At 37.3% G+C, this 26538-nt stretch overlaps 1 protein-coding gene across 2 annotated transcripts in view; it reads left to right on the plus strand.

Moving 5' to 3' along the window:
- Window positions 1–26538, plus strand: part of LSAMP (limbic system associated membrane protein) — a gene marked incomplete at both ends in the record, with an annotated part of 501998 nt that overhangs the window by 335045 nt on the left and 140415 nt on the right. For both annotated transcript variants that reach the window (XM_081327926.1, XM_081327927.1), the window contains one exon: window positions 7506–7631. In XM_081327926.1, coding sequence (XP_081184052.1) covers window positions 7506–7631 — 126 coding nt within the window. The remainder of the gene's footprint in view (window positions 1–7505; window positions 7632–26538) is intronic.

Genomic DNA, 26538 nt, shown 5'->3' on the forward strand with positions numbered 1-26538 from the left:
ATCATCAGTACACTGATGATACCCAGCTTTTTATTTCCACCCCAAATCAACCCAGTGATGCCCTCGCCGTGATGTCCCGTTGCCTGGAGGCAGTGAAGGTCTGGATGGGGAGGAACAGGCTTCGTCTAAATCCCGACAAGACTGAGTGGCTGTGCATACCAGCATCTCAGGTTGTCCGCTCTATTCCATCTTTAACTATAGGGGGTGAGGTGTTACCCCCCCGTAGATAGGGCTCGCAACTTGGGTGTCCTCGTTGACTCACAGCTCTGTTTAGAAGATCATATAGGAGCTGTGACCAGGGGGGCTTTTGCCCAGGTTCGCCTGGTGTGCCAGTTGCGGCCCTATTTGGACCGAGATGCCCTACACACAGTCACTCATGCGCTCGTGACCTCTCGGATAGACTACTGCAATGCTCTCTACGTGGGGCTGCCCTTGAGGACCACTCGGAGACTCCAACTGGTGCAGAATGTGGCCACACAAGTTGTGATGGGGGTCTCCCAATAGTCCCATGTAACACCTCTGCTCCGCAAGCTGCATTGGCTTCCAGTTGTCTTCTGGGTGGGATTCAAGGTGCTGGTGATGACCTATAAAGCCCTAAATGGCATGGGCCCAGATTATTTACGGGAATACCTTTTGCCGGCGTTAACTTCCCATCGTCCTGTGCGCTCCCATAGAGAGGGACTCCTCAGGGTGCCGTCGGTCACCTGTGGGCGCGCCTGCCCTCTGGAACCAGCTTCCTGTTGAGCTCCGGATGGCTCCCGACCTTCGCTCTTTTCGCCGCAACCTGAAGACTTGGTTATTTGAACTTGCCGGCCTGGACTGAGGGATTGGGGTTTTAGATTTTAAATTCCGAATTTTAAATTTTAGAACGTGTTTTATTGCTTGGGCTATTTGGTTTAATTTATTTTAATTTTTGTATATTATGTGCTGTATATTGTGTTTTAATTGCTCTGTACGCTGCCCCGAGTCCTTTGGGAGAGGGGCGGTATATAAATCCAATAAAATAAATAAATAAATTTTGTAGAACCATAGAACTGAAAAGGATCAAAGGTCTTCCACCCCAACATCCCTGTCCTGCAAAACATTTACTGTAAAATGAAATGGATACTGGTGGTTCAATAAAATAAAGTGGACCTTCCACTTACTTAAGAGCAGTTCAGCCCACAATGAATCCCTTATAATGTGAAGCCTTGAAGAGAAAATTGTGAAAGCCAGAGACAAAACAATTCCCTACCGTATCCAGAAGGCTACTTGAAGCATGGCTGCTGTATTAAGGAGAAAGAGTTGGTGGATGCCAAACTGCTTGATTATGGTTGTTCATAGACTGGAATGATGGAAGAAGTTCCTAGTCCTTTTTCCTTCACAATATTTTTTACTCTGTGATTTGTGTTGTCATCAGCTTAAGGGCCACATCAGGCTTTATGTGGCATTTTGTTTACTTTTATTATTAATCTTTAACTTACTTTTATTTTTTTTATTTATGACTGTGTGAGGGATGTACGTGATAACAGCAATTTCTTCCCCCTTTAAAAATAGCTGCATTTTTTTCCTTCATCAGCAGAGGGTGAAATGATTTTTTTTCCCTAGTGTTTCAGCACCCTCTACTGCTAGAGGGCAAATATTGCACCTTTTTTCTTTATTTAAGAAATAGAAAAACACTGGAAATCAGAGTAGGTGTGTGTTTCAAACTTTGGAGCATTTTTAAGATACTAAATGCCCATTTTCACAATTTCATTCCTTATTCCCAAATTCCCTTTTCCTTCCAAAAGGTTTATTCCCACCAGTTCTGGAAGCTCTATGAGGCAGGGAGGGAGGGAATGCCCGTGTGTTTTGGATGGTTCACTACATAGTGAAGGGATTCCAGGTATGAGTAAATCATGATAATGCCGCTTGGGGGGGGCGAAAGCCCTAATAAGCAGGCATACAGTATACATAGAATGAAGGCTATTGCTAAGCACATTGGTTTGTGCTTAAATTGTAAGCCGCCCTGAGTCTTCGGAGAAGGGCGGGATATAAATGGGATTAAAAAAAAAGATTGCTTCCAGTTTAAGAGTCCAGATGCATTCATCTTTATTCAGAGGTAATGGTTCAGTGTTTCATATGAACTGAATTCCAAGTAACAAAGAGGATTCATTTCAAAGACACTGCATACATTTAAACTTCTCTGATTTTTCAGGGACTGTGCTTATTTTCTGATTTTTCATAATCAGCTTTCTGCCTACATATCTTCCCATTATCTTTCCCTTCATATCCCTTTCACTTGATGTCTTATTATTTCTTTTGTTTCCATCCCATATCTACATTAGAAATATTGGCATTCAGGAGTAATTCATCCCTATATCTCGTAGAATGTTTACTTAAATGAAAAAATAACTAGTTACTTAATCCAAATAACACATGTCTCTTTAAAACCAAAGAGGGAGGGGAAAAATTAAAGGGAGGAGCAAATTCAGGGAACTTTCGGTTTGCCGACATGGCCACTATGGACGTCTGGAAGGCAAGCTCCATCTTCCGTGTCCAGTTACGCTTTGCTGGGGGATCCTGGAAATGGTAGAAAGACGCCCTGTAGGGATGACCAGCAAGGAGGGGATCCCTGTTGGATTGCGGGAGGGTGGTAGCCCTTCTGCTTGATCCAGGGCAGCCCTCCAAACCAGCAGATGAAAGACTGGTTATAGCAATATGGCTCGTCACTAGGCTGCAGACAGCCGAAGTCACACTTACCACCAGGCAATTTTAAAGTAGCGCAGATGAGACTGGGTGAGATCTACCTCTCTTAAATCATAACTATTTTTTGTACCTGCATAAGCTGCCTAAAGTACTTTCCCCCCTGTGGAGAGGGAAGGGAGATTTTATCCCTCCTTCTAGAAACAGCGGCAACTGACTATCCAGGGGAGTTTAAAACATTGAAAGAATAACTTGATCCTAATTGGAATTCTATTTTTTAAAGTTTGTGGACTAAAAGATTTTCTATGCTTACTGAAGATTGGAGTTTTTACTTATAAGAAAGAAGCAAAACTGAAAAGATTATAAAAATTTTGGATTTAAAAGAAAACTTTAAATGGTAGGGGCGACATCTTTTGGCTAAACCTGATACTACGATTTGTTATTGCTTAAAAGAGACTTGTCCAGCATCCCAGACAATAGATAAGACTTATGTAACCTTGAGACATCAGCTGAGAGAAGCCCAGCTGTGTTCCTTATTCAGTGACAAAATCTTTTTTTTTTTTGCATTCTCTGATTGTAAAGCTTTTAACCTAATACAATACTAAGAGAATATGGATGAAGAACAGGAACAGATTCTCTTTATGTTAAAAGCAATTCATCAAACCATTCTTACAGCTACTGATGAAATAAGAGGTTACAAAAAAGAACAAGATGTCAGTCCAGATATATGAACTCAAATTTTGATTACAACTAAAAAATCAGCTACACGGAATATAACAGAAAAGGTGGAACAATTAAAGATTATGACAGAAGATTCAATTGATCAACAAATACAGTCAATGGAAAACCCAGAAAAGGGAGAGACAATATGGAAAAAGGAAAAGACTTTCTACATAAATCAGAAGGAACATGAGGATCAAGAAGAAGGACACATTGAAGAGAAGATAAACAGTTCAGGACAACTATGTCGAGATGGAAAAATAGAGAGACAATTTGTTAGTCCTCTCAAAAAAATGGCGACTGGATGGTTTTTTCTACATCAAATAATCTATATAACAACACAGGGAGATTTGTTTGATGACTCAAAAGCATAGACATTGAAGACAATTTGGCAAAGAAAGAAAGCCAGAATAAGACTGAAGAAAATTGGGGTTTTGACTTACTCATGAGAATTAAAATAGAATATATTCAAATAGAATACTAGATATTGTTATGAGATGAGATTAAAAAAATGGTCATTTATAACTTAGTATAAATATTAAGAATTAAATTTGAACATTGATTTGCTTATAAAGGTTAAATGTAAAAGTAATTAAGATATGTATAAGGTAAAAATTAATTGATGAATGTAATAAATATGTTTTTATTTAGCGGTAATAAGAATTATTAGCTTAAATACGAGATAGTAGATATTAAGAGAAAAAGACAGGAAGTATTAAATGTTGAAATAGGAGGAATTTTGGTTACTAAATTTAAGATATCTGGAAATTACCAGAAAATAAGAATATTATATTGTATTACTAATTATTTGATGTAAGACAGTGAGAACTCAAATAGATGAGATGTGTATTCTGAACATTAGATCTTGTGATGAATTGTGATAAAGGGAATTGGAGTTATTTAAAACTTGGAAACTATAAATATCAAATGTTAAATATAAATATTAATGGGAAACTAAAAATTGGGAAAAATTACGAGACGAGACAGTAAATACTAAGGGGAAAAGAGAGGAAACATTTAATGTACCGGTAATACTTTGAGATCTGTACTAAAGATATCTGTATGTTATTGAATTATTTACCAACTCAGCCGCCACATTGCTTTTCAAATATTTAAAAGTAAAGCTAGAAAACCATAAATTTTTCTTTAAAAAAATAAAAATAAAGGGCCGAGCAAATTCAAGGCTAAATTAATATAGTAGATAGTAGATAAGAAAGAACCATCAGCATCATAATATGCTGTGATGATGGGTGCTTCAGATATCAGCAAGAAGGAAGGCATCACTGATAAAGAGGATAAAATTATAAAGCAGAGTTGCAGAGCTGCATCATATTTTAATTTAGTGATTGATATTTATAGGTAAATACAGAAATAATTAATATGGTTTAATTAGCAATAGAACATTTTTAGCATTGTGAGAAGTGTATGTCTTTTTTATGCCTTGTCAAAATATAACATGATAAGCCCCTTGGTCTCTTCTGCTTATAGTTCTTGATTGTTAACTAAATTTAGAGTGAGCTGTGGATATGCACTTATATAGACTGACATATTTAAATAAACTATACTGTGGTTTGTTGATTTTGAAATCATAGATCTTGCTTTTAATTCATTGCTTTGAATTAAGTTTCACAAGACTATATTTAGTAAAGTAGAACATTGTTACACTCTTAATAAGACAAGGAAACTTCAGTATTAATCTTTAAGAACATATGGTTATGTCTCTTTTATTTGAAGCATTGGAGGTTATATGTACAAGCTAATACACACATTCAAAATTGAAATAATAATTTTAAATAATTCTGTCATTTGCTTGAACATGGTTCCTGTGTTCTGTGATGGCTTTTACTTGCTGTCCCCTGCTCTTGCATTATGTACAGTGAAGGAAATTAGTCTTCTCTTCTCTGAAGTGAATGGGATAGAAGGATGTTTCTATCTGTGAGCTTAATGCAAATGCAGATCTAAGTAAGCAGTGTGAGGCAGAGGTTTCTCAGTTAAACAGTAAACATGGTCTTTAAAATGGTATACATGGAAGTAACGAACTTCTTAGCATGTTAAGACAATCTTTATTAATATATTAATACCTTGTTTTTGATATGGTTATTATAGGAGAACAACATTTAATGGAAAATAACCATTGAATTTTATGGATGATATGCAAAACTATTCACAAGGATCCTTTTTTTTTCACCCCACATAAACTCAGCCCCAATTTAATGCTCAGATGGATTCCAAGTATCTTTCAGGCAAGGGAAAGAACTTAAAGATCTTTTGGAAGTACAATTGTATGAAGTTATATAAAAATATAATAATTTAAATCCATATCGCCATACTTATTGTTTACTTGATTCTTGCTTTTCAGATTAATTCCTAGGGTTTCTCTCAGTTTTTATCCACCCTAAGAAAATTCAGTGAACCTAGTTTGAGACAGAAAATAGCAGACAAGGTCACTACCCATGAAATTTTCAAGTGAAATGAGGCTGGAATAAGTAATCCCAGGTCCTCCAAATATTATGAACTAAAGTTACCAGAACCATCTGCAGCATCGGCCGTGTCAAGGACTGTGGGGGTTATGATTCAAAATATCTAGAGAGCATTAGGTTGATCTGCTTCATTTTTGTATATGCTCATCTTAAAAATTACTATTTAAGATGATTCCACAACGTGATTATTTTGAGCTGCATACTGATTAGAATTAATCATTGCATCTTAGTTCCCATGCAGAGCTCTATAACTTGACTCATAATTCTGACAACAACAAGACCTATGACATTGTATACATATTTTTACCCAGCTATATTTCTACAGCCATATGTGTGTGTGTGTATATATATGTATATATATATACACACATATATATATATGATATATAACATATCACATTAGTTTTCATTTAATTCAGAATTCCACTATTATTTAGAGAACATAAGGACTCTGAAGTGAAAACTAAAACTAAAACAGGAGTATACATTGTGAGAGATATTTCACAGCAAATTCCTGAAAACAGTGCAGCCATAATAAAATAGCAAGAGGAATCTAGTTAAATCTCTGAGGGAAGTCAGCTCCCCAGAGAAGGAAATATTAAAAGGGCAGAAAAATATATTTCCTAAAAAGAAATTTAAGAACCAGGAAAGCATGCTCAGTTTTCTTAATAGTCTCAGGTCTCCTCCCCCCCAAGCAGAAAACCAATTCTATAGACATGGAAATGTGAGCCATTGAGAAGGTTGGAGCCAGGAGCTTAGGTAGACAAAGACATACCCCAGCCCCAGAGAAGCAGGGACTGGGACATAACATACCCACAAACAGCAAGATTCCTAGCAAGATTCCTAGAGGGGCCCACCTGGACTAAGGACACACAGGAAATAGCCTCAAACAGGAACAGGAAATAAACAAACAATATTTATAAAAAATCCACTACACACATGTGGTCAATTCTTTTTTCTGGATCCATCTTCCTGTCTGGCTTTCCTCTGCAATAGACTGTAACCCTCTTCCCAAAGCAGTTGCCATGTTGTTTATGATGAAGACTTTTCTTCCAACATCTCTTAAATATTGGTAGTGTTATTATATTCATTCTTGCAGGTACTTTAATTAGACATTAAAATGCTCAGACCTATATATTAGGTTCACATACTCCACTTAGTAAAATGTTTGGTGCTGACTTAAAATCCATTGTATTTTGCAAATTATAAATTATAACATTGCAAAGTGTGAACCCAGTCCTTGTGTTCAGCTAAACTTAAAGCCAGCTCTATCTTTAGGTAGCATATGTATAGTTAGTATAAATTATTTTGAACTGACATATAAAAAGCCAGCAAATTAAGTAAAGCTTTTAAGGAGCTCTGCAATAGACTAAGATGTAGGATAACATGGTGTGAGTCATTCAACATGCCTAAGGCATAATATGGTTTAACTAATTTTAATTTAATTGCTGTAAAAAAATCAATCAAACAAACAATTATGGTTCATTCAGTAAGGCATGAATTATGTTTTTATGCTATTTGTAAATTCTCTTCCTGTTTATTAGTACCAGTAGGATTCAGAATTCAGAATCTTTAACACAATTTTTAAGTCACTTTGGATCAACCTAAGACAATTCTAACCAACCATTTTTGTTCTTGTAGTTCCACCAAAGATTTCCAACATATCTTCAGATGTCACTGTGAATGAAGGAAGTAATGTGACCTTAGTGTGTATGGCAAATGGACGTCCTGAACCTGTCATCACCTGGAGGCATCTCACCCCAACAGGTAGGAAGCCATGGTTTGTACCTTTATGTTTTAAATGGCTCTATTCTCTTACATGTCATTTATAAGTATTTCAGAACATGATTTTTAACAAAAGTTTAAAAGCTTCAAATGGCTTTTATTGTCTTACTGTATATTATAAATATTTCAGAAATTCTTTTTTTTTTAAAAAAAAGTTAGTTGGATTAACCATGTTACAAAGACGTTTGTGCATATGGCCATACCAAGTATTCTCTGTGTCTAGATTTGCATATTAGCATCTGTTTTTGCATAATAAAAGATAGCCATTATCTTTTTCATTACAAAAACATTATAACAATAAAGAAACCAACATTAGCGGCAGAAAGGGAAAAGGCCTTGTTTTCTGATAATATGTTTGACATAAGTTTTTGAAAACCACAACAAGGGCTTTTAACATGGTGATAATAATTTTTTCTTACCTACAGCATTTGTCTCTTTTAATGATTTGTTCTATATTTTAACAAAGAAAACAAGTTGGTGTCTTGTTCTTTCTACCTTTTTATGTACTTTTTATAAAAGAGAAAATGTTAGCAGAAACTGAGTGCACGTTCAGCCACGTCAATGACAGTTTAGTCAATGCTTGATTGTCTTGGAAAGGGCATTATCACTAGCTGACCCATACACTTAAAAGAAATAGGTTTAGATTGTTTATTTTAGTATGTCTGAAACATACCAAATCATAAGTTTCCTACCACACTAAGAATTTGTAAAATTGCATTCTCATGAAAATTTCACACATCAAGCTAGCTTTGCAGTAAAATTTTAACTCTAAGAGGAAGAAATTTATTTATTCATTCATTCATTCATTCATACATTCATTTAATTAAATATTTAAATATTTATTTAAATATTTATTTTAATGAATTTAATATTTAATTTTCTTCATCTAAATAAATAATAACATATAATGACTATCTTTCAGTAATACTTTTGAACATTTGTGCTTCACATATTTCAAAATCCTTTAGATATTCTTAAAAACCTTTTTATGTGGAATGGGCCAAAGATGTATAACTGTAGTTTACAAGGGCTGGAAAAGATACTTAAAATAGGATGGGCATTCCAAAAGCTTCATGTGGTCTCTGCCTTCAATTCTCTTTCAGTACCCTCCAGGCAATTGTAATTTACACTTTGGAGTTTGGGATTTGACTTTTGTCTATGGTTTTTGTTGTTGCAGTTGTTGTTGAAATGGACATTTTGGCTTTAGTGCTCCAATCTTTATCCCAACAAGAGGCAAAAATATCTTAAAAGTATGAGATTTTTATCAAGCATAGTATTTTGATCTTGCTTATGTTGGTGATACATCACATGATCACTCATAATCAATATGGGCCCTGAGAGGCCAAAAAATATTGTAAAAAAATAAAAAAACTGTTTTTGGAAAGAGACATTTCATTGGAAGCATGCTCTGAGAACTCCACCTGCCTATGTCACTGTCAACCATGGTGATAATAATGATAATTATCCTACCATAATATATTCAAAGCACTCTATAACAATAGTTCATATGCACATTTGTTATGAAAATTGCACACAACAAAAACTTCCATTTCTCTTCATGATAAATGTAAAAAGCTTATTAAATCCTTCCCCTATCTTCACTTATGATGAAAGGACAAAAGGAAACAGACATAGGGCTTTATAACAAGAGCCCAAAAGCTCTTTTCACTTTTCGCATTAGAAATGTATCTGCATTAATAAAACCATATTCATGTTCCTTCTAAAGTATTAAATGGCATGAGAGAGAGAGAGAGAGAGAGAGAGAGAGAGAGAGAGAGAGAGAGAGAGAGAGAGAGAGAGATTATATTATTATATTTTAAATAATGCATAGTCAAGCTCATGATATTTCCTAATGATTCAGGAAATCTATTACCATGCATAACGGTAACCAATAGATCTTATCACTTCTTTTTCTGTCTAGAAAAAGTAATATTAGGGGAATACAACAGTTTTATGTTGTTATTTATGTGAATAAAACTGCTATTTTAGATATATGCACCTCTTTTGAGCAGAGAGACATGATTGCTTTGCTGGTAACCTTTGTATCATTGGTGGATAAGATGTTCTCTAAGACATGATTATTGGCTATGCTAATTGAATTGAATTGAAATCTTTCTAGAATAGAGATCCCCAAACCCTGGGCCGTGGCCGGTTGGAACCGGGCCATGCAAGCTGCGGGTGTGCACAAGTGCGTATGTGAAGCTCCCCTTGCTTGAGTGGCAGCTGCTTGTGCTCATGAATGAAGCTCCCCTCACATGAGTGGTGGGCATGAGCACTTACTGCTCATAACAGCTGGAGCTGTAGATGCTTCCGTGTGCCCACTTGCCATTCACAAGAAATTATCTTATGACCGCTGATCTAGAAGACTTCAAGTTGCTTGTTTTATAACTTTCCAGTGCTTGTGCTGATTTGTAAAATAATTATTGTTATGTAATATTAATTAATAAGGGACGTGGTGGCTCAGTGGGTTAGGATGCTGAGCTTGTCGATCAGAAGGTCGGCAGTTTGGTGTGTTGAATCCCGAGTGCCACATAACAGAGTGAGCGCCTGTTACTCGTCCCAGCTTCTGCCAACCTAGCAGTTTGAAAGAACATAAAAATGCAAGTAGAAAAATAGGGACCACTACGGTGGGAAGGTAACAGCATTCCATGCGCCTTTGGCGTCTATTCATGCCAGCCACATGACCACGGAGACGTCCTCAGACAAGCGCTGGCTCTTCGGCTTTGAAACGGAGATGAGCACTGGCCCCTAGAGTTGGAAACAACTAGCACGCATGTGCGGGGGAACCTTCACCTTTACCTTAATATTTATTATAAATTGTATACAAATTCAAGTGTAATGGTATCTGATATAAGTCTCAAATACTTCAGTGTTTATGATCCAGCTATATTGACTTCTAGTCAATCGTGACCTTGGACAAACCTAGACTACTGAAATGTTTCCACATTTAAATTTTGTTACATTATAGATGAATTATGTATTTAGTCAGATTAATGAGGAAAACAGAATCAAGCCCAGACCATAAATTTCAACTGAGTTATTATCAGTGGTGGGATTCAGCCGGTTTTCACCACTTCGGCAGAACCGGTAGCTAATTTTTTGTTGCCCAGGCCCAGGATGTACTTCCAGAAGTGGCATCCACACAGAGAACCAATTCCCACTACTGGATATTATCCTTTTCAAAATAAGATAACACCAAGCAAAAAGTGTTAAAAGAACTTAGTCTTGTCAGACAGAAATATCCATAGCATGGCATTTATGAAATTATGCATAGAAAAAAAATGAGAACTGTAGGAAAGAGAGATTATAGGAATGGAATATATGATTATTTTCATTCTGGTCAGTTTAAATTATACTATCCTAAAACAGATTGAAGCTTATCAAATCATCAGTCAAACTTCTGGCTAAAATCTAGGGTAAAGCAAGTATGGTTTCCAGAAAAAATATGTTTCCTTGATAAGATGTACAAAAATGTTCTTCAGCTTTCTCCAAGCTTGCATCCGGGGGCAAGGAAACAGGGTGGCAATAGCACTCCTAAAATATAAATTCTAAAACAATTTTTAAATCTCTATTTGAAATAATCTACTGAATTTCAAGTCCTGTGTTGTCACTGTACTGGTTCTCCTCTTATATCTATACTGTGACCATTAGTAGTTTATTCATGAGTGCAAGAAGTGCCACAGAATGAGGAAAGACATCCAGAAATATGTTTTGTAGCTTCGGCTCATCCCCATTTAAAATGCTGCAAAATAAGTAAGGAATAGCAATGCTGCCAAAAAGAAATTGGTACATAGAAGAATCTAGGCCAAAAAATAACATGGAACAGAGCCAGTAAGATGGAATGTTTCCTCCACTGAATTTTGAAGAGACTATTGCCTAGCTATTTCCTTCTGTTGTTGTCAGTATAGATGTAAATGTGCCAGCTATCTAGGGAGATATGCTTGGATATGTGTTCTTCTTGTCTATTCTCTTATCCCTTGCAAAACATAGTCGTGCCGGGAAGTCATATCTTATCAGGCATTTGATCTTCTTTCATAGTAGAATTTAACTTGCTCATTATTTTCTAGGGTTTTTCCTCTCTGATATTTTAAGATGTTTTCCCTGATATTTTATTGGAAACATAGAAGTATTAGGGTACATGTTGTAAGTACATTGTTTTTCTTCCATCAACCTGATTTTCCATGATGTATACCCTGCAATTCAGTAGGTTGCAATGCACTGAAATGCTAGTGAGACCAAATCATATGTAACATATAGATATACAGGTACAAACATACGAACACTATATGGTGTTTCATTCGTTAATCAACATATTAATTAGAATACAATATAAAACATTATTCTTGTCCCTATGAAAATAATTACTCTCCAATAAATGAAATTGGAATACGTAACGTGGTTCTCAGAGGACTAATAAATTCTATGAGAAGTAGGTTGGTGTTCATCAGGTTCCCTGTCCCACCTTTTTTTCTTTGCTTGTTTTGTTTTTTATTGCTTTTTAAAAAATAATTTAAAAAAGAATGAAGCTGGCATGCTCCAAACAAAGCATGCAGTCTTGTGTGTCTGCAATAATAACTTTGCCCCCATAAAAATCCCACTGGACTTGGCATGGACTGCCAAAGATTATCCTGAAGAGCAAATTAACATTCTAGTAAATGGGTGTTTTGTGATTCATACCTTCATATTGTTTAACTCAATAACCAGTCTGTACTGGAATCTACATCTACAATGAGAAAGTTAGTACAGAGCTATATAATCAAAGTAATCAGTTTGGATTGTTGCTATGTACCAGCTTCCATACTATGTAGCAATTTTGGTGCCTGAGTTTCTTGACTCTGTGGCTAGGTTGGTGATGGACTTTCCCAGGCTTTTAGGTCAGAATATGGAACTGAAATGGTATTGGTTGTGCTCTTGGATGACCTCTGGCAGGGGAGCAGTACATCCATCAATGCTCTTTTTGACCTCTCAGTGACCTTTGATGTCATCAATCATGTTATCCTTTGGAAGATAGGTGTGGGCAGCCATGTGTTGTGCTGGTTATCCTCCTTCCTCCTATTCCAGTTGGTATTGATCAGAGGGGGAAGGGGTCCAGCCAGTAGCACTACTTTGGCTTGGTCCTCTCTCCCTCTCACTTTTTTAACATCTACATGAAGCCACTGGATGAGATGATTTGATAGTCTTAGATTACGTACAGGTATAATCAATATGCTGATGATATCTACCTTTATATCTTTATCCCAGGCTGCCTGAATGATGCTGTAGATGTCTTTTCCCAGTGCCTGAAGGCTATAGGGTCCTGGATGGGGTGCAATTGGCTTTGGCTCAACCCAGTCATGACATTTGCCTTCTGGTGTCAAAGGTTTTTTTTTTACCTTTGGTTCCGGATGGGTGGGATCTAGCCCTGGTGTGATATAGGGGGGTTCTTTTGGATTCACAGCTCCTGCTGAAAGACTAAATTACTAAAACAGCATTTGAATAATTAGGGATTGTATGACAAATGCATCCATTGCTGGACTGGGAGGCTCTAACCACTGTCACTCATGTCCTCATGACCTCTCTTCTGGATTACTGCAATATGCTCTTCATGCAGCTTTCCTGAAAAGTATTTGAAAGCTTCAACTGGGAAAGAATGCAGTGATACAGGTATTAAATGGAGGCAGGTACTTGATACATGTAACACCACTGCTTTGTGAGTTGCATTGGTTATCAGTGTGTTTCCAAGTGCCATTCAAGTTGTTAGTTGTCACCTTTCAAGGCCTTCATGGCTGGGAACCAGGTTACCTAAGGGAGTGTCTTTTCCCAGTTGTTTCTACCCATCCGATCCAGTCTGGTAGGATAAACATGCTTCAAGTCCTGTCAATCAAACTAGTCTTCGACTTACTATCATAATTGAGCCCAAAATTTCTATTGCTAAGCAAGATGGTTGTTGTGAGTTTTTCCCCATTTTATGACCTTTTCTGTTAAGTGAATTACTGCAGTTGTTAAGTTAGTAACATGGTTGTTAAGTGAAACAGGCTTCCCCATTGACTTTACCTGTCAGAAGGTTGTGAAGGGTGATCAGATGACCCCAGGATACTACAACAATCATAAATACATGCCTGTTTCCAAGTATCTGAATTTTGATCATGTGACCATGGGGTTGCTGCAATGGTCGTAAGTGTGAAAACAGTCATAAGTCACTTCTTTCAGTGCCATTGTAACTTTGAATAGTCACTAAATAAGTGGATGTAAATTGAGGACTATCTATAATGTTGGCTTGTGGGGACTAGGCAGCAAGCTTTCTATACTGTAACTCTTGCCTTTGGGATCATTGTCCCTCCAGAGATTAAGATATTGGCTTTTTGTGAGGGCTTGAAGATCTCTTTATATGCCCAGACCTGGAGACCTGAACGTATTAATAGCTCTGTTTCCTGGTTAAACATCTATGGATTATAATTTTGCTCAGCTGCTGTATATACAGTATTTGTTTTTTAATTGGTTCAAATTGATTTTATGATTGTTCGTTACCCAGAGTCAGTTGTTTGAAGTGGATAGCCATATAAATTTAATAAATAAATAAATCTTTGGGACATGGTTAGCAACTGTTTATACAGAAGTGATTCCTAGTTACAGTATTTTAGCTCCTATCATGCAGTTCTCAATGCTAGGGTAAAATGCCCAGAGATATCCAAAGAGTCATGCTACTTTCTCAGTGGGGTAAGCAAAGAGATGTGTGTCCTAATTAGGAGGAGCTGCTAGGGATGTCTCTTCAGATTTGTGTGATTAGTATTGGAGAGAGTAAGCATAGGTAATTCACTCAAAGCAGCAGAATTGTTCAGTAGTGTTCACAAATTGTCGTCCATTTGTATCTTTCTACCATATTATGTTCCTGTAACTCAGTTTACAGTCAGTTGTCAGTTTGGGAACTGAAGGACAGATCAGAAGGCTATTCCTGTTTTTGGTCTGTTATAGTGCAGAGCTGGAGCATACAAGCTAGATGAACTGCAGTAACTCCTCTAATATGAAGCAAATCCTTTTGCCTGATTCCAGCTTATTGTGGTCCACTCAGTAGAGGATTCTAAATGTCTTCAGTTTATTGGCATATCCACCTCACAAACCCTTAGGAGTGGTTTGTGGTTCTCTCTGAATTTTCAGGCCTTTAGAATTGTTTCAAAATAATCCTGTTTAATATTTTCTCAGAAGAATAGCTTTTGCCATTCCTTTTGACTATTGTTTGTTTACATTCTTGTTCCTTCTTTTCACCACATTGTATCAAGGGGTCTGGCATAGGCTGTGAAAGTTTAGAGAGGAATAATAAGCAATAGTTTCTATGCTTTCCCCCCCCCAAAAAACCCCCTACTTGTTACCGGAGGAGAAAAAACTGATTACAGTAGAAGAGAGAAGGGAGGACGGACTGTATCAATATCTTAATTTTTCATTCAGCATTTCATATACTCAATCTAATTTTTAGAATTAAGGAACTATTCTTAATACATGACAATTGGGAAACTGTCAGGGCTGTATATAAGTATCGATATTAAATGAAGCTTTTATAGCCCTATTTAGCTGAAATGAAAATAGAAGGAAGTAAAAGCATATTTCTACACAAAAGCAAACTCCATTATGTTCTCTTACATGGTATATGAAAAAAAAAAAACTTTCAACAGAAAAAAAATACATGGAGCTCAGAGTTGAACTAGTCGGCTGATGAAACATCTGCAAGCAAAGAACCAAGCTCACAGAGCCCCAAGGACTACAGGGGAAAAAAGTGTGATATTTCTAGCTTTTGAAGCACCACTTCCCAAATACCTACCTTCCTTGCAGCAAGATTGTTTTCTTTCCTGATCGTGAAATTATCACTGTCAACCATGACACAAGAGCCTGAGGAAAAGAGATTTTAGATGAGATATGAGGAAATAAATCCTTTAATAATTCAGAAGGCAAATATCAGTCAAATCATCTTTAATTCTTGGAGGTATTCTGGAAATGAAAAAAGAGATGCAATTTATTAGAAAGGACATGAGCCTCTAATTCAGGGCTTTTCAACCTTTTCACCCATTGTACCACTTTTAGGATAAGGCAATATCCGAGTAGCATCAGTCACCCAGCAAGGTGTCAAAAATTTGACCAAAAAAAAGGGGAAAAAATGATAAAGTACAGGTAGTCCTCAACTTACAACAATTAGCTTGGTGACTGTTCGAAGTTACAACGGCACTGAAAAAAGTGAATTATGACCATTTTTCACACTTATGACTGTTGCAGCATCCCCAGGGTCATGTGATTTACATTCGGATGCTTGTCCCAGGGTCATGTGATCAATGGCTGGGGGGCGTGGCCAGCTCATCACTCAGGTTGCGGGGTGCCTGGGGGGGTGGGAATCCATGGGTCTCTGGTGGAGGGGAGTGGGACTGGGATGGGTGCCTTCTCTCTCTCCCATTGTCCTTTCCTTCCTCCTTTCCTTCCTTTTCTTCTCTCCCTCTTTGTCCCTTCCTTCCTTCCCTCCCTCCCTCCCTCCCATTGTCCTGTGCTACGTCGCCCAGATCCCAGCCTGGTTTTGGTGCATTCTCATCCACACGGAGCAGCCGGGCAAAGTAAACCACCAACATCACAGCCCTGCCTGTGCGTGCGCAGAGGCAGAGGAGAGTGCATGTGCCTCAGCCTCTGAGCGTGCACAGGTAGGGTGGGGATGTCGCCAGTTCACCTCCCGTTTTCAGGCATGTACATTATGAACCGGCTACTTCTCCCAGTCATTTTTCCCCTACCGGAGCCCAGCATTTGAGCCAGGTTCCCCAATCCTCTGCGTGTACATCGTTCTTCCCATAGCTCTCCCCAGCGCTGTCAACAGATACCCATTTCTGGCTGCATTGCTACCATTCTTAAGTTACATTTGCACCCATCTGAAGAAAGAGAGCGACGCTTTTCTCCCTCCTCCAAAGGAAGGGAGACAAACCCACATTGCCACCAAGTCACCCTTCCTTTGGGCGAAGTAATCTCCGGACCCAACTTTGAGACTGTTTCAGCCTGAAGCAGAGAGTCAGAGAGCTGTGTCACTCTCACCGTTTGGACCCTCTACTTTTAAGCCCCAGGAGCAGCTTGCCTTTCAAACCTCCAATATCTAACAGAAGGGGAAACCTACTGCAAAGGCACATCTTGCAGAGTCCATTGCCAAGCGACGCCTGCGCTCCACTGCTGCGGAAAAAGAAGTGCAGTGTTTCCCGCCAGTGCAGGCAGCCCGGGTCCTGTGAGAGGCCAAGTGGGAACGAAGCAGCCTTCAGGTCTGTGCTGCAGAAAAGCCGCAAGAACCGTTGTCACCTGGGCTCCTGCCCAGCTCACTTGTGGAAAATAGGCTGCTTGCTAAGTGAGCCGTGCAGGAGCCCGGGATCAGCTGAACCATGTTCAGAAGTCATGCTCAGAAATGCTGATCCTGAGCTCCTGCCCAGCTTACTTAGCAAGCAGCCTATTTTCTGCAAGCAAGTGAGCTGGGCAGGAGCCCAGGATCAGCATTTCTGAGCGCAACATCTGAGCATGGCTCAGCTGATCCCGGGCTCCTGCATGGCTCACTTGCAGAAAATAGTCTGCTTGCTAAGTGGGCTGGGCAGGAGCCCAGGATCAGCTGAATCACGCTCAGAAGTCACACTCAAAAACACTGATCCTGGGGCTCCTGCCCAGCTTAGTTAGCAACCAGCCTATTTTCTGCAAGCAAGTGAGCTGGGCAGGAGCCCGGGATCAGCATTTCTGAGCATGGCTCAGCTGATTCCAGGCTCCTGCCTGGATCACTTGCTTGTGGAAAATAGGCTACTTGCTAAGATGATCAAGGATGAGGATGTTCACACTGACACAAGGGGAGGTAGATATTTTAGCCCCTTTGTAGTGTATTATTTTTGTATAAACAACTCAAGGCAGTAAACATATCTACTGCTCCTTCCTCCCCTATTTATGGTATAACAATAACCCTCAATTAAGCTGAAAGAGAATGGCTGACCCAAAGTTACCCAGCTGGCGTTCATGCCTAAAGTGAGAGTAGAACTCACACTCTCCTGGTTTCTAGCCTGGTGCATTAATAACTACCAGACAATACTTTGTTTGCTTTTGGCTTAGTATGTTGTATGAATTCAGCTACTGTAGTATTTAAACTCTGATGTATTGTTTAGTACAAAGAGTACAACTTCTCAATTAAACAGTTACTGGAGGGACACGGTGGCTCAGTGGGTTAGGACACTGAGCTTGTCGATCAGAAGGTTGGCAGTTTGGCGGGTTGAATCCTGAGTGCCGCATAACAGAGTGAGCGCCTGTTACTCGTCCCAGCTTCTGCCAACCTAGCAGTTCGAAAGCACGTAAAAATGCAAGTAGAAAAATAGGGACCAGTACAGTGGGAAGGTAACAGCGTTCCGTGCACCTTTGCCGTCTAGTCATGCCGGCCACATGACCACGGAGACGTCCTCAGACAAGCGCTGGCTCTTCAGCTTTGAAACGGAGATGAGCACCGGCCCCTAGAGTTGGAAATGACTAGCACGCATGTGCGGGGGAACCTTTACCTTAAATAAACCGGGTATAATCTAATGTAAGAACAATGATGCTATCTGGGTCATTTGTTTAGAATGTATTGACCTATTTTTATGTTTTCAAAATATTGGAAATAAAAATGAAGCAATATACTGTGCAAAAGAAAATATAAAACTAGACCTGGAGGTTCATTCCTGCATGTTTCTGGGAAAGTGAGTGGAAAGAATTTGATGTTCCAAATCAAAAGTCTAAATGTAGAGACAACATTTTTATATGTTCAGACAATGTGGAGAATGATTGCTTTGATAGGATGCAGCATCTCAGAAACTGCTTCAGAGACTTCACGATATGTTCTCCAAGCATTTTGCAAGTACCTAACTGGCAATTGGGTAAAAGTATGCTTAACAAATATCTGAATGTGTGTGGGTGTCTATATGATTTTGGGTGTAAGTAAATAAGAAACTTGAAAGAATTACTTCATTTTATACAGGTTTGTAATATAAGACTTCTGTGGTTGTTATTTAGACCCGGTTATTGAATAAAACAAAGTAAAACCTGCATCATTCACTGGAGTTATATCTTTTATATGTTTGGTTAACGGTTCAGTTTACACTGACTATAAATAACCTTTATTGGATTTTTAGTTTTAATAGCCTAGACAGTGTTGCTGTCAAGCTGGAGATTACTTGCACATGCCTTTGTATAGATCTTTACAGCATCTAACTATTGGGCAATAGTACAGGAATATGGATACAAAATCATTTGTTCCTAGATGAATACAGTATAGTGCTTTTGGATAAAATCACTGGAGAATGGAACTTCTCAACAAGGAATAATATTTCCATTGCAACTGTTTGATTTAATCCAAGGATTAGAAGTGATGGCAGTATAAATATCAGGTGTCATACTCCGAGATAATAGAATTCCTTCCTTGTCTGTTAAAGACCCTACATAGCCTTATTACCTATTGGGTTCCATCTCCAATCAAGTTGATGACAGATATTATAAAATATCAGACATAGGTGGGAAAGTCATGAGAAAATTAAATTGTTGATTTTGTCCATTATTTCAAAGTAAATCTTATATAAATAATTTGAAAACCTGTTTAATCCTAATGTGTATGCATCCTGATGTTGTATGCATTATAACAGGGGTGTCAAACTGCCAGCCCGTGAGCCGGATGCGCCCACCCCATTGCCGGCAATGGGAAAAAAGTTGCGATAAGTCGTGACACGTCACATGATATTGTGAGTTTGACATCCATGCATTAGAAGAATATGTCAATAAGGAACATTTATATCATTCTTCTATAACATGCATCCTTCTAAATGTATTAGGTGTACATGTGTCAGAATGCCCAGCCACTATAGCACCAAGTTGAAGAAGGATTGATATAATTTAGAGGAAGGTAGAATAAAACTTAATACAGATGCAATGTCACTTCAAACTGACATGAATGCAGATCTCAAAACAAAATTATATTTTAGCGCACAGTTTTAAAGAAATCAGCTGTGAAATCTCTATCTTTGTTTCTTTAGTATGGTGTATGTAGTAAAGTACAACAAGGGAACAATATGTTCTAGAATAATGTCAAAATAGCTCTTATTAAAATTTTCTTCATCATTCTTAAATACTCATTTTTAATTCCACAGAGGAGCAACTAACTCTACTGCAATATGGCAAAATCAGCTCATATGTTCTTTTATAGTTCAGGCTATGTTTCATTTTTGACTATCCACAATTCACCTGTGAAAACAAAAAGAAGCTAAGTTCATTTTTGGTGAGAAAAGAAATTGTGCTGTAAATCTAATTCAAGGATTGCAAGGTCTGACTATGCAAAAAGTAGTATAGTTTGTCTGCAAAATTGACTGAGACAAAATTATCAAACTTTTTCATCTTAAGGTGGGGGAAGTATTCACCCTCTTTATCAATTTGACAGTTGTGTGCAAATGATACATCAGAATTCTCTACAAACTTATGGAAGGAGAAATCAAATGTATGACTAATACAGATTTCTCTAGAAGATATTCTCTAATGATTTTTCAAAGCAACATTCACTTTTAGAAGTGACACTTGCGTTGCTGATAAACAGCTCATTGAGTGGAACTCAGTCTTGTCTTGAGATTGAAGCATGGGAAACATAGGAGATGTAGAGAATATTGTATAATGAAGGAGATTATAATATATTAATATAATTATTATATAATGGCACATATAATATAACAAAAGGTAATGGTCATATCACGAAAGATAGTACATTCTTTACTGCCATCATTGAATGGGTGCAATGCTACTACACTTTACCCATGGATATTTTTCTAAAAATGTATGTAAAATCTCTGTAGCAAACTGATTAAAAGACTGGGAGAACAAACTGCTGGAAGTGAATAGTTTAGTTACAATTCATTCATTTAGTTATAATGATAGTCAAAATGATGTTAAATGAAGCAATTATCCCAGAGTGTTAAATCACAAGTTTTAATAAGGTAGAAAACAGACACTGCGAACTAGCAGTTGAAGAAATACAATTAATTAGAATGTTAATAATCTTTTTCAGGCTTTGCCTAAATTCATGAAGCCTCAGATTGTGAAACTGGCCATAAACATGTTTATAGATATTAGATAATTCCTTTAGCAGTGATTTTTTTTATATACATCGGATAAGAAATCCTAAGCAAAGTTCTTCTCCTACGGCCAAGTTTGATAAAGTGTAATCCTTTTTAAAAAGGGACGCGGTGGCTCAGTGGGTTAGGACGCTGAGCTTGTCGATCGTAAGGTCGGCAGTTTGGCGGGTCGAATCCCGAGTGCCGTGTAGCAGAGTGAGCGCCTGTTACTCATCCCAGCTTCTGCCAACCTAGCAGTTCGAAAGCACGTAAAAATGCAAGTAGAAAAATAGGGACCTCTCCGGTGGGAAGGTAACAGCGTTCCGTGCGCCTTTGGCGTCTAGTCATGCCAGCCACATGACCACGGAGACATGCTCGGACAAGCGCTGGCTCTTTGGCTTTGAAACGGAGATGAGCACCGGCCCCTAGAGTTGGAAACGACTCGCACGCATGTGCGGGGGAACCTTTACCTTACCTTTTTAATCCTTTTAAAAAATATTTGCTATATAAAGAAGAAGGAGGCAAATTAAGAAAATATTCTCTGAATTCAGCAGCTACCAGATATTTCAATAGCGTCCCATAATATTAAATGGCAAAACTGTATTGTCCTAACTAATATTTAACATCTATCTTCTTCAGTTAAACTTAATATAGCAGCAGGGATTGGGAAACTGAGCTTGAGTTATAGTAAGATGGGCAAGTTTCTGATTAGGTCTTCTTTATCAGAGGAACTGATTTTTATATCCCCTTTCTCCTTCACAAGCTACAAGGGAAGCCATCATGGACACTTTCTAGAAATAACACGGAAAGGTTTATAGATAGGCAGCCCTAAAATCGAAAACCACTCCTTTCTTCACCAGTTTCTCCACCTTACCACCAAACCCAGCACCCTGAATCATGAATGGTTTGGCATTGGCTTACTAGATTCAGTGTTTCTTTAAAAAAGAAAAAAAAGTTGACGTAAGCTGTATTCAAAAATAATTGAGCTGGACTCTGAAGTCTCTGAGGTACAGACAGAGAGGGAGAAAGACAGAAAGATTAATTTTGTTCTATTGGAGAATGAAAGCAGTGCTCTGATTTATGACTCACACAGTTTCCAATCCGTCTCTTAACTGTGATCTTAAATATGCCCTCATTTCAAGATGCTACAGCCTGTTATAAGGAACTAATGAGAAATAGAACTTTATTTGTCACATAGGGCAGCTTGTAGGAACCAAGAGAGATGAACTACTGTTTCATTTCTGTTCCTGAGACCTTGATCAAAAATACTTCTATATTGATTTAATGTGATATTCCTTCTAACAATGTTTCAGAGTTTTAAGTGCATATGGATCAGCCTTATATTATAGAGCATATTTTTAAAACAAATACTTCTCAAGACAGATACTACTGTGGACCCTGAATACACCAATTGGCAATTCCAGGGCTAATTTCTTAAAGGAGGCAACATAAACAAATGACATACAGAATTAAATTTGTATTCTGGGGTACAGAGATTGGATACATCTATTTGCTTGAGCCAGCCAAGGTCACTGAAGGTTATAGAGAATACAACTTTATTATATGTGTAATATGCAGTTATAGGCACTGTTTAAGATTGGTGGAAATTTAATAATTCAACTCTTAACAAGGACCAAAAATTTTGAGTTAAAATCCCAGTATTTTGTATTTTTTTCCCCCCATTGTTTTTCCTAAATCCTAGCTTTATGTATTATTATGGCTGGTTACATAGTCAGATGTTTAGACTGAATTTGGCATTTTTATTCAGCCTTTGAGTCCTTCCCAAGGACCAGGGATAGGAAGATGGTGTTTGATGGTGTTAAAGGCATTGTTGCAGGATGTAAGCTATTCTCATTAAGACTGCCTTTTGCAATTGACTGATGGTGATTTTTGTCAGTGCTGATGGTGTTCAAGTGTTATTCCAATTGTTCTGGGATTGTGCCTATTACTACTGATACTATCTTTGCTTTTTTTGCCACATTCATTATATTTCTACAGGTAGACCTCAATCTATGATCATAATGGAACCTGCCCATTACAGTTTATTTTTATTTTTATTTTATTTTAATTCCATTTATATCCCGCCCTTCTCCGAAGACTCAGGGCGGCTTACAAGCTTAGCAATAGCCTTCATTCTATGTATATGCCTGCTTATTAGGGCTTTCACCCCCCCCCCAAGCGGCATTATTACAAAGTCAGCTTATTGCCCCCAACAATCTGGGTTAAATGTGATGACAACTGTTAAGTGAGACAGTCTGCTTTAATTATCTCATCCCCTGCTCTCCCTGATTGTTAAACAAATGTGAAGATTATTAAGCAAGTATGGGGTACCTCATTAGTAGGAGAGGCCCTGGGAGGCCTGCCACTCAGCTGGGTCCTTAAAAGGGGCAGAGCAGCAGCAAAAGGCTTTGCAGACCAAAAGCAGCCCGATAGAAAGGAACAGTCCAACTAGATTAGGGCTCAGCATTGCACTTCAATGCTGGAGAAGCTTTCAAAAAAGCCTTTCTGCAGTTTGTTTACCATGAGCAGCTAAATAAAAAGTTCAGTCCACAGGACACATGGGAAGCAACCCAAAATGCTGTGGGATGAGGTGTAGAGAGGATTGGGGAACTTTACAGCATTCCTATGGTTGGTCATAAGGAAGAATGACTGTTGGGAGGCTTCAGCTGCCATAAGTTTGAAACAGGCTTCAGCTTTTGGGAGGGGTGTGTGTCGTAATTTCAAACAGCCATTAAGTGACCAGTGATACTCAAAGGCTACCTATATTTGCAGGTCTTTGTATTTTATTATTTTTTTCCAGTTCTTTCTCTCCTATTTTACTGCCACTATCAGTCTTTTTTTTTTCTTTCTCATTGACAGTTGTAAAGTCTGTTATGTGGTAGGTTGCTGTCTGACTGAATTCTTATTATTATCATTCCTATTCAAATGTTTATCTTTTGTTTTGGATAGATGAACCTTAGATTTCTTTTCTCTTCCCTCTTATGTTTCCATGCCTTTGTTTTCTGGATTCATTATCAAAGCCATCCTTAGTTAGTGGGAATTCGTGTTGAGAGAAGATGTTAAAGGTCCTCTATATATATTTTGGATGGCTATGTTTACTATGTCCTCTTCCATTTCATAAGACTCATTGTTAATTGCTTCTTGGAATGAAGCCTAAGATGCTGTGAGTGATCAAAGCCACTGGAAATCACGAGCTGCCCAATGTGCTCTGCACAAGATCTAATGTTGATGATGGTTAATTACTTTCCCAAGCAGAGGGAAAACATCCTATGTCAGCATAATCCTTTGCCTTCAGCTGAGTCCATTACTTAAATCTATCAAAGTAGTTTTCCTACCTACTATCAATATTCATGTAGGAGATAGGAAGAACATTTTCTGTGGCTGCACTTAGATTAAGAGACCTCATCACTAATTATATTTGCTTTGCAACCTGTCTAATGGTTCTTCATTATTTGTTAACAGTAATGATTCAGAGTTAAGACTAAGAAAGTTAAGTTTTTGTTGGCTGTTCAAAAATTAGATTTAAAAATATATGCATATTATTCTATTTTTGATTTAGCAATCCAACAGTAAGTCATGCCTACATAATTTGGAGTTATTTAGTTTATAATGCTTACATAATTTGGAATTATTTAGCTTATAAATTAAGGCAAGTTATGAGAGGGATGTGGGGCAAATCTATAAAATCATTCATGTCTTGGTAATCTGGAAAGAGAAATGTTTTTGTCTACCTATCACCTATCTACCTACCTAGTTTTTTATACTATTATTTATTGTTTTAGCTCGGGCTTATATTTAATTCTCTTTTAACTTTTGTACTTTGTATTTTATATGTGCCCTGTTCACCGCCCTGAGTCCTTCGAGAGAAGGGCGGTATACAAATATAATAAACTTAAACTTAATAAACACTAGAATCCAGGCTCATCTATCCAAGTGAAAATTTTGCAGGGAGATTCAGAATTAATAAAAAGAAGTAATATTTTTCAATAATGTATGGGTAAATTTCACTGTAATCTCATATAATGATGAAATTTAGAAGATTTAAAAGAAGATTTGAGTTAATGGAACAGAAGGACTATCAACAGCTGTATGCTAGTTGAAGATTCTGATTTTGATAGCTATATATTACCTCCAGAATCATAGATGGAATGCCTTGTATAAAGCAGAAAAAGGCCCTCATATACTGATTGTACATTGTTGACAAGATGTATGTGATGGAAAGGTAGTCTACATTGATCTTTGCCCTGATCACTGGGGTTTTCTTCCAAGAAATTCAAAAATCCTGTTGGATCTCTGTACTTTTACAGGTAAATCGAATACTGGATTACCATCATCTTTTCTATTACACCAGAAATTGCAACTTTGCAGATTTCCAAGGTTGAAAAATACTAACATTTTCTTAGTCAGCCAAAGGGGTCACCACAGAGCCCGAATATAATTACACCCTGTAAATTATGAATATGAACTTTTATCTATATTTTAAACTCAAGACATATTTGCCATCTCTGTAAATGCTATGCTAAAGCTACAAAGGCAGTAAAATGAAAGTTAAGCTACAGTGTTCTTAGAAAACTGCTGTTAATGCAGATAATTGGGACCTTGGAAAAGCTAATCAATTGATCACAAATTATTTAAACTATTCTACTATTGATCAGATCGTGTGAGACTGCTTGGGAAAGACAAACATCTTGCAAGCAAGATTTCTAGGCTTTTTTAAAAAAAATATTTATTTTTCTGGGCATTTAATAAAGCAATTCATTGTCCTGAGATTTCTTTCTGGACATGAGCCAAGGAGAGGCAAGACTGAAGTTTAGATAATAAAGAAAGGTTTCAGGCATATGTATTACATGATACCATTTTATAAGTTTTAAAGAACTTATGTATGTATCTTATATGCAATCCTTTGCAGGATGAACCTTGTCTTTGCCTTATTACAGACTAGATGAGTCTTCAGTCTGGCCCAACAGTATTTTCTTATGTATTTAAAAGTATTCTTTCTCATAAGTTAAAGATGCCAGTCAAAATATATGTCATTACACAATAACATCAATTACAGTATGATTAAATATATATCAGCTGCATATTTTACAAATTAGTGATAATTATTTCCATAGTCCTTTATTCCCTTAAGATCCAGACATTCAGGAGCTAATTTCTACTAGTCATTCATTTACTTCTAGTAGTTATGATCATTAAGCAAACTGACAAAATAAAATTACACTATGGATATAGATAATTACATCAAAGTCTGGAATTCTTCATGGGGCAATAAGCTCAACAGGAAAGCATTATTTTATTTTTAAAGTAAGTTTCAATTCTGCATTTTAATTTTCCAAAATGTACGGTGTCCAATATAACAATCACAGAGAAATGGACCTTGATCTTCTTATATCTTAACATTCCTTAATATAAAGAAAGTCTTATTTGGACAACAGAACAAAAAAAATCTAATCTGGTCCCTTTCTAATATGTAAAATTTAGTAAGATAGATAGATAGATAGATAGATAGATAGATAGATAGATAGATAGATAGATAGATAGATAGATAGATAGATAGATAGATAGATAGATAGATAGATAGATAGATAGATAGATAGATAGAGAACCAGTAAAGTTAAACAGCTTGGAAAAAAACATTAAACAGGGCAAATGTAATTAAGGAAGGAGAGGAAGATTAGAAAGCATCAAAGGAAGCTTAATTATCAGTTAAAGGGAGGGGGAGTTTCTTAATATAAATGAACTTATTTGGCAAGTGAAGAAAAAGGAGACAGTTTCCTTCAGTTTTAGGATATGACTAGGAGAAT

This window comes from Vipera berus (genome assembly GCF_964194415.1).
Source record: "Vipera berus genome assembly, chromosome: 4".
Lineage (NCBI taxonomy): Eukaryota > Metazoa > Chordata > Lepidosauria > Squamata > Viperidae > Vipera > Vipera berus.